The sequence below is a fragment of the Zophobas morio genome, unplaced genomic scaffold (assembly GCF_036711695.1).
Source record: "Zophobas morio isolate AGI-343-1 ecotype UQ-CSIRO unplaced genomic scaffold, CSIRO_AGI_Zmor_V1 ptg000023l, whole genome shotgun sequence".
Classification (NCBI taxonomy): Eukaryota; Metazoa; Arthropoda; class Insecta; order Coleoptera; family Tenebrionidae; genus Zophobas; species Zophobas morio.
The window spans coordinates 10,941,685-10,959,344 of NW_026972128.1; the positions used below are offsets into that span (position 1 = coordinate 10,941,685).

The following is a 17,660-nucleotide window of genomic DNA, read 5'->3' on the forward strand; positions in this document are numbered from 1 at the left end:
TATCACAAAACAAACATAGCAAACCCTAATTTTATAAATTTTCAAAGAAGCGTGATTTGTTGGACTTAAACTTCGGGCGCGAGGGAAGTTCTGTCGAAATAAACTTGGACCATTTTTTTTCTGATACTTATTATTTATTGTTGCATCACTGAACTGAAGACTGTAGGTATTTAAAATTTGTTTTTTAAACTTATACTGTTGACGCAAAAGCCAGATATTACTACAAAAACGTGATCACTTATTCAGAAAACGAGGACTTTTTATATTTATTATATTCTATTACGTATAACACAATAATTCACTTGTTGTTCATTAATACAAAACATTTTGGAATGAAAGACCAGTGGGTGTTACTAAACATGGTGTGTCTAGGAGTGCTCTTGATCGAAGTCACTTTTACACAAATACCGGATGTGTGACATTTGATGCAAAGCTGACTTTCATCACGAGCAGTGTCAGTTGCACTATGTTAATCATCAAATTACTATCTAACAGCATATATTTATATTTATGTTTTTGTTATTTTTCATTTATAACTGAAATAAAAAAAAAACTAAAAGGAAAATACAACCAATTTCAAGTTCACATTTGTGTGATTGTTGTTTTTCGGTTACTTTAACAACGAAAAGAATCAAGGAACCGCCATTATTAAACAATGATAACAGCTTTTACGCTGCCGGTAATTCTACTTTCATTGACCCTCCTGTGCTTATCGCCGAGGTTGTGTTCAATATTATTCTTAATAACTGACTACTTTCTTCGAACTTTAATCTTAGATTTAATTTAAATAAAATATATATTGTCGATATTGTTGAAAACCTTCACGTATTTTAAAAAAGATATGTACTTTCGCATAATTTTTTTTTAATTATTAATGCCAATATACCAATACTGGCATTGTATGAAAAATAAATAAATTTCTTCTTTTTGTTCTGGACATTCTAATAACTTGTAATTAGTTACAAATCATTATTGTCATTACTCATTACTAATTTATTTTGTAACAGTGCACGTCCAGATTATAGAACAAACGTAAACTTTTGTCAAAGTTGAAAGAACTTGTTAGGTTTTTATCGATTTGTATGTTTTATTCATATTTTTGTGGATACTTCACAAGATTTGAAAGTTCAACTTACACCTACCTAAACAAAAGTATTTAAAATTAACTTGATTAAAACGTTTGCTTACATTTACGTTTTCGTAATTAATGAAATGTCGCCTATAACAGGTAACTCAAAACATGCATAAATTTAAATGAGGCCAAATTTATTAATTTAAATGGTTTAAATTACTTACGGATATATAAACAAACAAAAATAGAGAATTTATATGCATATCTATACGTTTTTTAATATAAGAGAAAAATCCAAAATATTATTGCAGTAAGGTACAAATTGATTCAACGCAAGATGAAAACTCACTACTTTCCCAAAATATGACATAATGCCATTAGTTTTGTGGTTATAGCATGCAGTGTGCGTTTTGTTGGTGAAAATATACACATGGTTAAACAATGCATATGACAACAATGGTTAGAACTACTATGTATCGTACTTTATAATGTTAATTCATTTGGCAAATAGATAATCAAATATCTACTACAACTGTTGTAATATTATTTTATAGCGCTATTTGATTTTAATGATTACTGTCGTTGCAACCTTCAACTTTCATTAATTCTTGTCATTTTTTTTCTATGATCAATCAAATTTTAAAAATATCTCAACTGAATACATTTACATAAAAAATGATACACAAAACCTAGCGAAACAGTGACTGAACTTGCATAAGCGGAAGCACCTCCGAAGAATTTGATCGAATTTTTGGGCAAGGCTATTCACTATAAAATACCTCCCTATCATGGAAACTGCACAGTTGCTCAGCACAGATCACACACTTAGCACCATGAACTCCTTTGTAAGTATCATTACAACCGCAAAACAACAACAATAAAAAAAAACAAAATTCCAGATTGTAGTAATTCTCGCCGTTTTGGCCACTTCTCAAGCCAGTGGCATCGCCTCTTACGGCGCCAAAATTCTACAAGGGCCAAGCAGCAGAACCACTGTCATCGGAAACGATGGTAGCGCTATTTCCGCTGTTGCCCCTGGAGGTTCCATTGTCACTGAAGAACATCACGGATTAATCGCCCACGCCGCACCTGCTGTAGTAGCCCACCACGCTCCCGTATTTGCTCACGCCGCCCCAGCCGTCGTAGCCGCCCACGCTGCCCCCGTTGCCGTCGCCGCTCACGCCGCTCCCGCCGTCGCCGTCGCTCATTCCGCCCCTGTTGCTGTAGCCCACTCCGCTCATTCCGTAGTTCACTCTGCTCCAGCTGTCGTAGCTCATCATGCTCCTGTTGCTGTAGCTCATCATGCAGCTCCCGTGGCTGTAGCTCATCACGCGGCTGTAGCTCATCATGCGGCTCCCCTTGCTGTAGCTCATCATGCGGCTCCCCTTGCTGTAGCTCATCATGCGGCTCCCGTTGCTGTAGCTCATCACGCAGCTCCCTTGGCTGTCGCTCATCACGCAGCTCCTTTGGCTGTAGCCCACGCTGCCCCCGCTGTTGTAGCTCACCATGGTGCTCATGCTGTCGCTGACTCTGCTATTGTAGGACCCTCTGGCAGTGTTGTCACTGGTAGGGCTCATGTAGCTCCAGCTGTTGCTGTAGCTCATGCCGCCCCTGTTCTTGCACATTCAGCCCATGCTGTTGTTTCACATTCAGTTCCTTATGCTAATGTTTGGTAATTTTAGCAAGTTTTGTTAGTGCCGTTAATTTTTTCGATTTATTAGAAAAAATTTCGGTTGCTGTTTTTTGATAATGACAAGCTTGTTGATTTATAGACTAGGTTAAATTATTGAACTGAAAATGAATTTGTATAAATGTATAAAATGTATATAAATAAAAATATCGAGCATTTCAGTAAGCTGTTTTTTGTCAATTTCTTTACAAAATCGAATTTTTTATCCCAGTTGATGCCATCGAACTACATATTTAAAAATTACTACTAATACAAGAATAAATTATAGGATGCACAGTCTACAAAAAACTTGTTTAAAACTATTACAGATTAATCATTCACTTGTTGGTCAAAATTAAAATAAATTCTTATTTTTAAATGGAATCACAGCTTTTCTTACAATTTTTTTTTTACTGTATGTAAGTTCAAGTGTTAAACTCTCATAGAAAAATTACAATAATTGCACTGTTTAATTAAGTACACGTACAAGGAAAAATGGGAACATTTTATTTTATTAAAACTTTATTTGTTATATGTATTTCCAACGATATTATTATATAAGTTCTTTTTATATGCGAAATAAAAAACAGACATACTACGTAACTTTTAAGTTATTAGTGACAACGTTATATTTATATGAAAACAGTTGTTATAATTTTTGGTTTTCCAAAATATTCAATCAACACAATTGACAAACTGAGACCGTAAATTAAATGTGTGTTCAACAAAAATCAATCTCTAATTGACGTTACATTTCTTGCTGCTTTTCTCATTCCTCATTGTAAACAGCAGACGATGTGAAAGACAGCTCGCTTGTCTACGGTCTTGGAAAAGTTTTTTGTTTACTCCATGTTAGTGTCTGTCCATAGTGCGACAAAAATAAAAAAATAGAAAAAAATTGCCACGACTATGACACTTAATGTAATATATTTCATTATATTATACACAATCTGACCTTTAGTTATTTCACACACTGGCACAAATATATAAACTTAACGTCACTAACGTTATCTGATGGAAAGTCAAAGTTTTATTTTAAAGTATCATTTGTGTATAACGTCATTTTTCATAATACTACTGAAAAACGTACATCCATTCTGATTTTGTAAAAAATATGTAAATTATAGGGAGCTAATCGCGAATAAATCAATATTAGTTAAAAAATTGGATTATTTTAATAAACTGAAATACTGTAAATATTAAACATAATAATTAAGTTCCACGTTGTCCGCATGTGAGCATTATTGATTATTTGCACTCCCTTACTAATCACATTTTATGTTGTATAAGTCAATTATCATCATAAAACATGTTGCGACTTAATCAAATTTTCGTTTATTTGAGTGCCAACCAGTGACATGTATTTGAAGGGTCTGCATTAACGACTGCAGATAAAAAACGTACGTACTGAAATATGTAAATACCTTTATACATGTGCTGCATTTTTTTGAAGCTGCAATGTGTAACAAAACTCTTCGTTGCTCTTACCTGAAAAAAAAACCTTTTATTAAAAAAAATCTCCACAAGGACGTAATCTTCTAATAATTATTGCAGAAGATTTTTTAGTCATCACGCAGAAATCCAAAAATGTGAATACTTTTAGAAATTTTGTAATAAAAAAAATTTGTGAAAAACCATTACTTCCTGGACATAACAATGTATTAAATTGCGAAACACATCCATTAACATTTTATCACATTTAACAAAAATTATTTTTTCCTAATTAGAGGTTTTTTTATCATACGTTTAAAAAAGAATTAACTAAATGGGACACATTATCGTTGCTACTTTACTATAAAAACCAAAGAACTCAAACTGAAATCATTCCAGTTCGAGAAGCTCTTACAACCATGTTCACTGTAAGTACCACATTTACCATATTATATTTTATATACTTTTGTACATAATTACACAATCTAATTATTGTTAACATTGCAGCAACTTTTCGCTCTCTTCGCCTTCCTGGCCGCCGCTAATGCTGGCATTATTCTTCCCGAGACGAAAATTGAAACCATTCCCATAGTGAAGACGAATATTCATGGTCCATCTGGAGAAATCACACAAGAAGAACATTTGCCAGTCATTACTCATCATGAGCCAGCTACCATTCTTGAAAGTCATCCAGTAGTACGTCTACATGATGTTCCTGTTGTAGTTGCACCTGAGGTGGTACACCACCATGAAGTTTCCGTTGTTCATCCTACCGAAGTGGTTGTACCCCATGTTCCCATTCATCATGAACTTCCGGTGGTTGTTCCTCATGAAGTACTTCCAATTCAGCCTATTGTCCACCATGAGCTTCCATTGGTTGTACCTCATGAAATAGCTCCAATTCATCATGAACTTCCACTGATTACTCATCACGAACTTCCCCTTGTCCAGCCCCATGTACCGTTAGTGCACCCCATTCCCGAACACCCTGTTTGGATTAAGAGCGTACCACATACCATCCCTCTTTATAATGTGCCTCATTTGTACAAAAACTTGTATTACCACTGAATACATACAAATGTAAAAGGAAATTTATAACAAATCAAATAAATAATTTTCCGCAGATATTTAGTTCTTTATATTGTGCGCATTACTCCTACAACAAAAATATGATGTTGATAAACCATTATTATTATTCATAATAATTAAGGCGTATAATAATGATCTATACCTATGTACTAAATACAAAAGGAAAAACCCGTACAGGGAATATTTCTTAGAAATTGTACTTGATAAATAAAATGAACAACAATTTATAAAATAAAAAACGTTATAATTTCTATAATAAAGCATATTACCGCGGGCACAACATTTCTATAATATTTCGAAAGAAATAAGAAAATTAACGGCGAAATAATAAAAAAGTAACACTTGCACAGACCACTTTGATTTTATTTCTAAACAAAATTCATTATAAATTTGTTGTTAAGATATTCCATCGTAATTGTATTTTCTGAAATTCCATTTAAAATTTGGCGATTTCAAACAAAAAACACATTCGTTACTGTAGTTCTTTATTATTGCCATGGTCCGGTATGCTTCAGAAATGGCCACACCCATAATAAAAAATTAACGTCACAGACATGATACATGATGTCATGATTTCCCAACATTCCAGTCTTTTGTATATTTTTACTTCCCGAACATAAGTTGTTATAATATAATTTTATAATTATTTCAGTCAATTCTAATTTTTTAATTTATTGTCACGGGTTTCTGATTTAATTTAACTGAAACGATTTCTTTAATTTCGATAAAATTACGGGCATCTTTAATGCAGTTCAAATAATTGTAATATAGTAAATGTGATGATCCAACTAATGACATTATAATTATTTTTTTATTAGTTACATATCGATCATAAATTACAAGGAACTCGATCAGCCATACTCCACCCAATTTTAATTTCATTTTGAGAATAATGTTAATGATATTGAAAGAAAAGTATATGCGTATGCAGTGATAATCAAAATTTCGTCACGCCCATTATTGGTACTAGTGACCTTGTCTGGTTGTATGGTCGGTCAATAGCTTAATCACTCCGACGTAACCAGAGGAGTTCCGCAAACGTAAACCGTACTCGAGCTTTTGTATAAATCGCTAATTATTTATGGATCGAAAATTTTCTTAAGGCTAACTGACATATAAATTAGATGGTTTAGATAGTACCCAATAATACCCTTGACTAATACAATAGATTAATTAAAAGCGTACGATTTTTGGTGGCATTTTAAATTAAATACAGCTAGCAGGAAAGTATTTCGACTTTACAAAATGAAATTTATACTTTGATGATTGAACTGATGATTATTTTTATTTATGCAAACCTCGTTTCACATGTAAAGATTTTATATCTCATTTCTATTTATTTCAAGTACAATAATATAACAATCTATTCTTTTCATTCCTCAGTTCACTTTTATTATTACCAAATCCACCCAATTAACATATGGAAACGATTGTGGTTATTTTTAGTTGTTATATATGTAGTCGCCGTAAGCGAAAAATCATTTTAAATTTGAAAAATATGCACATTTAGTTAAATTAATGACAATGATTACGTTATTCAAATGTGGGATATCTACAAATTTAATGTAGGATTTATTCATTAGGTTTGTACTTATATGTAAGTATACTTCAGGTCAACACAAAAGGGTACTCGTAGAACTAAGAAAGAAGTTTGAATATAGTCATAAATCTCATTGCATACTCATACTTATAAAAAATGATTAAAAATGTTTTTGTAAAAAAAGATTATTTATTTTCGTAAAACCTACATAATTAAGTTTGTAATGTATGTTAAAAAATCTATTTTATGTATTAAAATATTTTAAAACGTTTTTACACAATTTTTATCTGCTTAGAATGCAGGCAAGAAGTATAAGATCGAAGATGTAACTAACAAGCCAATTGTAGTAATCACTACATATTATCAGTGGAATATACAGATGACCAATTAAAAAAAAAACTGAACCATTTATTTTCTGCTTAATAGTTTGTTTTTCATAAAGGACTAATATGTTAATTTGTTCTGTTAAAACGAACAAATCAATTTTATGGCCGATAAATTGAAAAATGAATGTTTGTTAAAAAAAAATGGTTCAACGGTGGCCAGTGAACAGCGTGGGGCAAAATTAGAGAAGTTATTTAAAATATTACCTTATAATTAAATATTTTCACGAAACAATAACAAAAACGGATACCAACAAAATAGCAAGTTTATGGAATTTGTAATGGATTCTTCAACGCTCAAGTGGCATTTGGCAATATTATTCAGTTATTTAATGTACTTTTAAAGTTTAAATTAAAGAAGAGATGCAACAAAATTGCAAAATAATGTGATTTCAACAGTAATATGTTATGATTTTAAGGATTTTAAGTTCTGATTAGTTAATGTAAATCAAATATGTCATTTTTCAATATTTTTAAATTTAAAATAAAAAAATATGTGATAAAAATCTCTCCTCCAATTTATTAATAAAAAATCAAATAAGTGAGAAATTCCTGTTAAAATAATATATAACATACCTACCATAGATTTAAAATCGATCTGTACAGTTAATTACTTTTATAATCAATAAATTATTTTGTGTGTAATGGACATCCAAGTTCATAGACATGAAGTTTAAGAAGCATTTAAGTGTATTCTAATGATTGTTAAATTAACATGTTAAAAAATGTGTAATTACAACAGTAAATACATTTTCTAATAGTAGTTAATTATTTTAGAATCAATAAAAAGATAAATAAATTGTAGACAGTAATTTTTTAATCTATTTTTAACGACACGTTTTTTCAACTTGTTATCCGTTTATATTATAATTTCCCAAAATCCCTACACATCCATACACGGATACTGACCAAAAAGAAATTGGGCGTGTGACCACTCCAAGGTTGTTTTTTCCTATAAAAGCGAATCGTAAATATCCTTCAGCATCACTTGAACAGTTCAAGAATCAACCAACACAATGAACACCTTCGTAAGTGCTCCCATAAAAAACCTTGTTAAATTTCAAAAATTTTACAATTGTTTAGTCATATTATTAGTATCAACGTAACCGAAATTTTTGCACCCTTTTTGCGCTACTATTCAAATGTCAAAATTCTAAATTTGTTTCTAATTTTTGGCTTTTGTTCTATACAAATCAATTTTATTTATTTTTTTTTATTACATAAAACATTTATTTGAATTTCAGGCTGTTGTCGCCATCTTCGCTTTCTTGGCTTCTGCCAACGCCGGTTTAATCGCCGCCCCCTCCGCCAAGATCATCCAAGGCCCCAGCAGCAGAACCACCGTCGTAGGCCCTGACGGCAGCGCCATCTCCTCTGTCGCCCCTGGAGGCTCCATCATTGCCGAAGATCATGCCGGACTCGTAGCCCACGCTGCCCCCGTTGTTGCTGCCGCCCCCGTCGTAGCTCACACCGCTTACGCCGCCCCAGCCCTCGCTCACACCTCCTACGCCGCTTACGCCGCCCCAGCCCTCGCTCACACCTCCTACGCCGCTTACGCCGCCCCCGCCCTCGCTCACACCGCGTATGCCGCCCCAGCTCTCACTCATGCCGCCTATGCTGCCCCCGCTGTCGCCTATGGCGCCCATGGAGTCGTTTCTCACAGCGCTGTTGACACTGTTGTTGCTGGACCTTCCGGAACTATTGCCACCAGCAAGACTGTCCATTCTCCAGCTGTTGTCGCACATGCTGCCCCTGTAGCCTACGCTCATCATGGTCTTTACCTTTAAATTATTTATTTGTGGAATGTGTGGATTAATTTATGATGATAAAATAAAATAATATAAAAAAATTATGAATTTGTTTTTAAATTAAGCTTTAGATGCAATGTTTGTCATAATTATGGGAAATTAGCATTTTTAGTACAAGTAAGTGAAATAAGTGAAACTTCAAGGTCGAAGAACCTCCAAAAAAATATATATTTCCTCAAAAGTATACGATATAAAGATAAAAATAAAACCATATTGTAAAATATAATACTTAATACTCTTAACTTTCAAAATCACTAAATGAAGATGTTTCCAAACTCTTTACTTTTTATGTTCAGTCATAGTGGACACTGAAAAAATAATTTTGTATGGCCCTTTCTTATTTTTAAATGCTGTTGAAGAGAGATGAATGATTTATTTTGAGTTCCAGTTTAAGAAATTTCCTGGTCATTTTAGACACTTATTTTAAGCATTTTTTTTTGCAAGAGGTGCTCATAAAAATTATAAATTTACATTATTTATTACTAGAGAGCGGAAAATATGCAGCAAAATTTTGGGAAATATGATCATATGATATGCATCAAATGTATGCAAATATGCAGTAACTTTCTCAATATATGCAGAGATATGCAGTTGCATATGCTCCAAAAATAAAAAAAAGCCGAACTAAATTTATTTATAAATTACAAAAACAGGTTTCCCGAGCTTAACTTTTATTACAAAAAATACATAAATCACATTTTTAAAAATAATATTCTTATACTAAACAATATAAACAGAACAAATAGAAAAATTGTAGTGATCGACTATTTAATTACTATTTTGGTAAAAATTTATTTTTAAATATTTTTCGAAATATTCTAACAAAAATTTTTTTCCGGTGATTCTAAAGTATGTATTAGAAAAACGGCGTACTACGTCCACAGATGTAACAATCCTTACCGGTTTAGAGCAGGCGCAACAAAACAGAGTTGCTTTCAATGCAAACTTACGATGACAAATAATAGGATAAAGTCCGTTCGACCACCATCATATATATACTTAAGTAACGAACAAAAATATGGGAATGAACGGTATTTCCAAAAGTAATCAGGACCCGAATTTACCTGGAAGAATGGCGTAACACCCAGTGGTTCCTCCAAATTACCATAAAACCCAAACCTTTACTAGTTATTAGAAGCTCAGGACAATATTTGCAATATGATTCATGAAATTTCGGCTCTCTACATAAATGCCAATAGAATGACATTTTTTTTTTCAAATTGGCACAAAAATTGATAAAAATGCAAAATATGCGCCAGTTACGTGAAATATGCAGCAGAAGGCAAATATATGCAAATATGCAATTTTTTTATAGCTGTATTCATTTTTAATTAGCATGATTCGTTCACATATTAAATATCAAGACTTATATGCAAACAATAACGGATATGCAAATTTCATAAACTCCGCTCTCTACTTATTACTTATATACCATCTAGAATCACTATAAATAAGCTTTTTACTCGATTTTAGGATCTTAGTTAAAGATTTCATTAGGGCACTGGTACATAAACGATTTATTCGAATTTTCAAATTTATTTGATGTTATATACTTATTTTCAAATATTTAACAAATTTATGGATAGAAAAAGTGATCAAAATTTGAACTGGAAAATCTTTCAAAAATTGAAAAAAAAGTCTTCCAACGTGTCTAGAAGTAGAGGTCCCAAATATGTTCGATGGAGTTTAGGACAGGTAAATAGGGTGGCTAAAGCATTGTGCTATTGTTGTGAAGAAACGTCGCGTAAACAATTTTCAAATAAGTATCAGAGGTGTAGAAGTATGTTATTTTGTACACTTTAATAGAATTTATTTTAACAAATTTTGATATGATGTCATCAAATTTTTAGTGGGGATGAATGATTAGTCAAGTTTTGATTAACTCTTTATTATCCAGGCGATATTTTAAAAATATATGTAAAATTTCCTAAATTATTGGTCTAATAAAATCATATACCAATAACACTGGCAACAAAATTAACAATAATTTTGTTTGCCACAAACATTGTGACTGCAGAAATTCATTCACGCTACTTAAACAAATAGCATTAGTTTTTTAGATATACCGAGTGTCCCAATTAAAATTCCGCGGTCTTATATCTTCAGAACAGATAGAGATATTGAAATTTTGTAAACGCCATTGTTTTTAGCTTGAAGGGGAAAGCTTAATTTAATACAATGCAAATATGACACATATATTTCTTAAAGTGCAACGTAACTGTTGCTGATATTTTAATTAAAAAAATAAAACTTATATTTAACGTAATGTTTTGAATTTGAATCACTAAGTAACACATTAAAAGAAACGGAACGGAAAATTTTTCTATTTTAAATTTAAAAACTAACGCTAAGAAAAGCTTTTATCAAATTTTTAGTACCCTAAAACGAATAAACGTTTGCAATTAGAATCTTTGTGGAAAATTTCTTGTTGCTCAGTGTAAAAGATACACAGAAATAGGAGACCTACTTTTTTATACTTTAGGAACTATGAAACATGGAGAAAACATGAAACTAGTCATTCGCCAAATAAACTTTATATAAGTAAGTATTTCCTTGGCTTAGGATCGTCAAATAAAAACTTTTCATTGTATGCGTAAGTTTAACCGTTTCCTTATGGAAAAAAAAAACTATGAAATTAATGAAATTCACAATTTCATGAACTTCGAAACATTTCAATTTAGTCTGTTTTTTAATTAGGTATTTTTTGTGTAGATTTACATATGAATCCCATTAGAGTTTTAAAATATTAATTAAATAATAAAAGCACAACTTATCCTTCCAAATTGTTTATTAAAAAAACAAAAATTTCAGAAAATATCCCTCATTATTCGTCTTAGAAACGACAAAAAATTTATACATGCAATATTCTACGATTACAGAGAAATTATATTGGAAAACCTCCGTAACTATTGAAGTCATCAATACTTTTCAAGGTTTCATTGTTTTGCATTTTTGATAAAAAAATATATATCAACAGATTATAACTAACAAACATTCTAAACACCCACGCAGAATAAATAAATTAAAACTAGAAAGAAAATTGCTAACTAAGAAAACTTCATAAAATGGAAATACTTCTTAATTATAGTGTATTTAAGAAAAAAAAAAAAAATACACAGAAAGGATCGTATTATTTATTACTAAGAATTTTTGTTCATTAACGGTATTAAATTTATCTCATTATTAAAAACTTATCTTAAATATATGTACAAATCAAAATCGAAATTAGGTGGCTTGCTATTTAAAATAAGCAGATAATGACCATGAACGCCAGTTATATCTGTGATAACAATCTAATATCCTATATAAAAAAGGCAACAATTATTTTTTAATGATATCTTCCATCAATCCCTGCTCTTGCATTTAAATGATGTTCACTCTACGAAATTCCTCCCATAACTCAAACCCAAATTTCCATATCATTAATCGACCGTCTTAAACACAACAAAATGCAACAATTTAAATATCGCTTGTTTAACAATTAATTAAGACAAAACGTAAACAAAAAACTTGTACCCGTACGGAAACTTAAGAAAATTGGGCGTGTGGTCATCAAGGTTATCATTACAATATAAAAAGACAAACGTACACCAAAACGGCATCAGTTGATCGACTCGACTATCGCCAAATATCCACCATGAAATCCTTCGTAAGTATTTTCAGTAGGACGTCGAAAATGGATACATGATTCCATTACAGGCTGTTGTTGCTCTCTTCGCCCTCTTGGCTTGCGCCAGTGCCCAGATCATCCAAGGACCCAGCAGCAGGTCCACCGTTGTAGGTCCCGACGGTAGCGCCATCTCCTCCGTTTCTCCGGGTGGTGCCGTAGTCGCTTCGCACCACGCCGGTGTTGTCGCTCACGCCGCTCCTGTAGTCGCCGCTGCTCCAGTAGTCGCTCACGCTGCCTACGCCGCCCCCGCTGTCGTTGCTCACCACGCTCCCCTCGCCTACGCTCATCATGGTGTCGTCGCTCATCATGGTTATTACATTTAGGAATCTTATTTATGTGCCATACGAAAAATTGTTTGAAATGAAATAAAAAAATGCAGAAAATGCAAAGCTTTTTTTTATAAATATGAAAATTGTAACAATCAAAGGTAAATAAATTGTGGCACAGAAGACAAAAAGGGGGGGGGGGGGAGGGGGTGAAATTGAATTACAATTTAAAACTTGTTTTAGATAATAATAAACATTTTCCTTATATATATTTAAGAAAATTAATAATCTCATTAATGAGTAATGATTTATTTACTGTAGAGCCATCTATTGTAGGAGAAATATGACCTATAGCGTAGAAAATTTTTCAAATTCACAAATACATATATTTAATATAGTAGGAGTTTATAGTACCTGAAGAAGTTATTTTATAAAAATATAATACCATTTTCTATGAAAAATTTTGAGGGGACGTCACCATATTGTCGCTGGGGGTGATTAGACACATTTTGGTTACTATTTTATAATTTACATGATATTCTTTAAATACATAGGTAGATATCTATAAAATTTGTTTGTCTAGTAATTTTGGAGATTATCTGTCTAATAAAAATAGACACAGAAAAATAGACGACAGACATATGAGAACAGAGGACACACTCTATGGGTCATGAAACATACAAAAAACATGAAAGTAGGCATTAGCCGGTGGGATGCTTTTACTTATTATACTTGTTCAGTGTACGCTCGGAAAGCAAAAAAATTGGTCGTTATTTCGACAGAACTTTCTTCGCCTCTGAAGTGCAGTCCAACAAATCCTGGTCCTTTGAAAATTTACAAAAATTTTGCGATTTTTGTTTTCTGATAACCTCTATAAGGTAAAAATCCGCGGCAAATAACACACCCGCAGTTTTTTCACTTGAATTTTTCAATTTTCAATTTTTCATTTTTTTTTTGTTTCTTTAGTGTTTCGATGTGAGTTTTCCAGAGTTTTCAATTTTTAATTTTTCAATTTTTCGATTTTTTATTTTGTATTTTTTCAAATTTTCGATTTGCAATTTTTCGTTTTGGCTTTTTATTTTCTTCATTTTCACAATTTTTCGATTCTTCAACGCTTCGATGTGTAATTTTTCAAAGTTTTATTTTTTTGTTTCTTCAGTTTTGATATGCAACTTCAAGTTTTCATTTTTGAGTTTTTCAGTTTTGCGGTTTTCCAAGATTTGGATGTTTCAATTTTTATATTTTGCAATTTTTCGATTTGCAGTTTCATGAGTTTTCGATTTTTAATTTTTCAATTTTCTGATTTTTCAACTTTTCGTGTCTTCAATTTTCTGAATTGCAAATTTTTGTTTCGGTTTTTCCGGGTACTGATTTCATAATTTTTCTTTTTTTTCAATGTGAAATATTTCACTTTTTGGATTTTTCAATTTTTGTATTTTTCAACTTTTAAATTCGGTGTACACAAGCTTAATGAAATATTTTATTGCGATAAATTTTTAACACGCCGTTAAAGTACCACGTGACCAACTCTACGCGAATTAGACATCGCTAAAGGCGTGATTAACTTATTAATGATTTTTAATTTTTTGTTTTTTCAATTCTAGAATTTTCAGTTTCTCGATTTTTGAATTGTTTGTTTCTTCAATTTTGAATTTGCAATTTTTCTGGTTTTCATTTTAATTACGTAATTGTTTAATTTTTTCCCTTTTTCAATTTACGATTTTAGAATTTTTCCATTTTTCAGTTGCTGGATTTTAAAACTTTTTCATTCATTCAATTTTTCAATTTCTCGATATTTAACTTTTCAATTTCCGTTATTTCATTTTTCAATTCTTCGATCTTTCAATGTTACAATTTTGACGATTCTACACATAATTCTTTGATTTAACAATTTTTGGGTTTTCCAATTTTTGGATTCGATTCATTTTGTCTTCCTTCCAATTTTTCGATTCATTAATTTTTTTCGATTTATTTAATGTTTCAATTATTCGTTTCTTTAGTTCCTCGATTTGAAATTTTCCCTATTTTCCACTCTTCAATTGGAAACGTTGAAAAATTGAAATTTCTGCTTCTCTATAAAAAAACTGAAGAAATTACAAAAATGTAAAATTGAAAAATCGAAAAAGAAAAAACAAAAAGTATAAAATGAAAACTTTGAAAACTTATAATCGGAGAACAAGGACTTGAAAAATTGAAGAAACGAAAAATTGAAAAATTGAAACGAAAAATAGGAAAATCGAAAGATTAAAAATTGAGAATCTTAAAAATTGAAAAAGTGCAAAATTGAAAAACCGAAACATGTATTATAAAATTGAAATATAGAAAATGAAAGAACTGGGAAAATCGGATAATTGGAAATCCAAAAATTGCAAAATTAAAAAAATTTTAAATTGGAAAATGGAAGAATTGAAAAATTAAACGTTGAAAATTTTTAAAATTGAATAAACGAAAAATTGTAAAATCGAAAGAGACATTGAAAAAACAAAGGAAATGAAAAAACCAAAAATTGTGTTATAAAATCAAAAAAATTGTAATATCGTAATTATGAAATCGCAGCATTGAACAATGGAAAAATTAAAAAATTAAAGAAATTGAAAAAAATGCAAACAATTTTTGTACTCTAAGGGTCATAAAACGTTGAGAAAACATGAAAATGACAAGTGGCCCGATGGATTCGATTAATATACTTTCTTAATTTACGCTCAGGAAGTAAAACAGTTGAAATCACGTCATTGATTTTTAGACGGGGGTGAGTTTTATTTATCATCCTCACGATAATAAAAAATGCAAAAATTTTTCGTACTCTAGGGGTCACTTCCTTAATTTACGCTCAGGAAATAAAAAAGTTGAAATCACGTCACTGATTTTTAGACAGGGGTGAGTTTTATTTATCATCCTCACGATAATATTCAGATAAGCTTAACAATTAAAAACAAACATTTCGTATATTAGGAGCTATAAAAACAAATAAAACACTAATCAAAAAGAATTCCCTCAGCTATCTATCACACCGTAGTTTTGTCTTTTCAGGGACAAAAAATAAATAAGGAAAATATTGCACTACAGCACAAAAGTTACTAAATATACGCGAATAAATTTCGGATATTAAAAAAACCAAAAATCACAAACCCACTTTAATATAATAACAACAATAGTTGCCCTATTGCAGACCCAGTTGGGGTCTTGCTATATCTAGAGCCGACCGAGAACAGTTATTTTATTTTACCCTAGGGTGTTACCCCAGATACTCGTTTTAAGGCTGAGTCGACCTAAAAACTTCCGAAAAATCGACCCACGAAGTTCGAACCTGCCATCACTCTATCTTAGAAATCAGCGCCTACGCGTTACGTCAGACTTTCTCACTTTTAAGCACACTCAGTATATAAAAAGAAACATTTAAAAATGTTTCATTTAGTACATTTTAAATTTTACGTTTTAGTTTTTTAAAACATTGTAAACAAATTCTTCTTACCCATTAAAAAAACACCTGCGCTTTTGCTAACACCCGAACATTTTCGCAAGAATATGAACAATATTTTTCATTTTTCTCGTGAAAATGATATTGCATTAAAATGATCCAAACTGAATAAAACACCGATTTATCATAAGCGATGCAGAGCGGCTGAATACAAATATAATCCTGAGACACTTACATTTCGCTTTACCATCGTAAATAAATCTGTTTATTCTGCAATTTTTGAAATAGAAAACGCAGGAAAACCATTTCATATGTGAAACAATGACGTGTATTCCACACAATATTAAATTATATTAAGGTATATTTACAAACACAGGTTTAAATTACACGTTGTTGGAAAAAATTACAGGATCAATCCATGGCGAGCGATAATTCCATGTCCTGCATAAGCAAGAGGAGCGCCGTAGGCGGCATAACCGTGGTGGGCCACAACGGCGGGGGCGGCGTAAGCAGCACGAGCGACGACTGGGGCGGCAGCCACCACGGGGGCAGCGTGGGCTACAAATCCGGGATGTTGACTAGCGACGATCCTTCCACCTGGAGCCACAGCAGAGATTGCACTTCCGTCTGGGCCCACGACGGTGGCTCTGCTGCTAGGGCCTTGCAAAATTCTGGCGGCGGGGGCGGCGATTAGGCCAGCATTGGCGCAGGCCAAGGCGGCGAAAAGAGCAACGACCTGTGGTGGTAGCAATTTTTGTGAGCTTTGTCTAAATTATCCGAATTTATATGTAAGTTTACAAACACCCGGTATTCTATCAACTCACATTTCAGTTAAAAATGCTCTAAACTTTTCTATCTGAAAGTAGTCATTTTGACCGAAGTTATTTGTTATGACAGGTAAGCTTAATGAAGAATGCTCCTATTATACCTCATTTTTTTTTATAAAATTGGCTGCATAATGAAGATTTTTTTTCAAAATTTTGAGCTTTATTTGCTGAATGAATATACGGGATCTGTAAATTTTCTTTTGGTATCTGCACTGCTTCAGGAGATGTTAAGAATTTCGTGTTGTTGATTAATACTGTATGTGATAATGATAAATGTTTATTACTATTATTTACTTACCACGAAAGTGTTCATAGTGAAAAATATTGGTTTGGTGGTTGATATACTTCAACTGATGATAAATGTCTTGCTACATGGCGTTTTTATACTACACTATAACCTTGCACTATGCCAGATTTCCGTATACTGACAAACAAGTTATATCTCTCAATCATATTTTTTATTTATTAGATTAAGCGACAAGTAGCA

General features: G+C 31.9%; 5 protein-coding genes across 6 annotated transcripts in view; 3 read left to right on the forward strand and 2 right to left on the reverse strand.

Annotated features, from left to right (window-relative positions):
* Positions 1–17,660, reverse strand: part of LOC135134691 (protein madd-4) — a 318,408-nt gene that overhangs the window by 66,306 nt on the left and 234,442 nt on the right. The window lies entirely within an intron of this gene.
* LOC135134693 (histidine-rich protein PFHRP-II-like) lies at positions 1,822–2,923 on the forward strand. Its single transcript, XM_064063462.1, has 2 exons — positions 1,822–1,917; positions 1,972–2,923. Exons 1-2 carry the CDS (start codon positions 1,861–1,863, stop codon positions 2,746–2,748), a joined length of 834 nt encoding a protein of 277 aa, XP_063919532.1. The 5' UTR covers positions 1,822–1,860; the 3' UTR covers positions 2,749–2,923.
* LOC135134616 (A-kinase anchor protein 14-like) lies at positions 4,582–5,240 on the forward strand. Its single transcript, XM_064063338.1, has 2 exons — positions 4,582–4,600; positions 4,680–5,240. The coding sequence occupies exons 1-2, from the start codon at positions 4,592–4,594 to the stop codon at positions 5,238–5,240; spliced, it is 570 nt and encodes a 189-aa protein (XP_063919408.1). The 5' UTR covers positions 4,582–4,591.
* LOC135134617 (larval/pupal cuticle protein H1C-like) lies at positions 8,122–13,045 on the forward strand. The gene is made up of 5 exons (XM_064063339.1): positions 8,122–8,212; positions 8,429–8,970; positions 9,105–9,109; positions 12,526–12,641; positions 12,692–13,045. The coding sequence occupies exons 1-5, from the start codon at positions 8,201–8,203 to the stop codon at positions 12,983–12,985; spliced, it is 969 nt and encodes a 322-aa protein (XP_063919409.1). The 5' UTR covers positions 8,122–8,200; the 3' UTR covers positions 12,986–13,045.
* LOC135134695 (larval cuticle protein F1-like) lies at positions 16,674–17,560 on the reverse strand. Its single transcript, XM_064063464.1, has 2 exons — positions 17,472–17,560; positions 16,674–17,082 (listed from the first exon to the last, which is right to left on the reverse strand). Exons 1-2 carry the CDS (start codon positions 17,484–17,486, stop codon positions 16,750–16,752), a joined length of 348 nt encoding a protein of 115 aa, XP_063919534.1. The 5' UTR covers positions 17,487–17,560; the 3' UTR covers positions 16,674–16,749.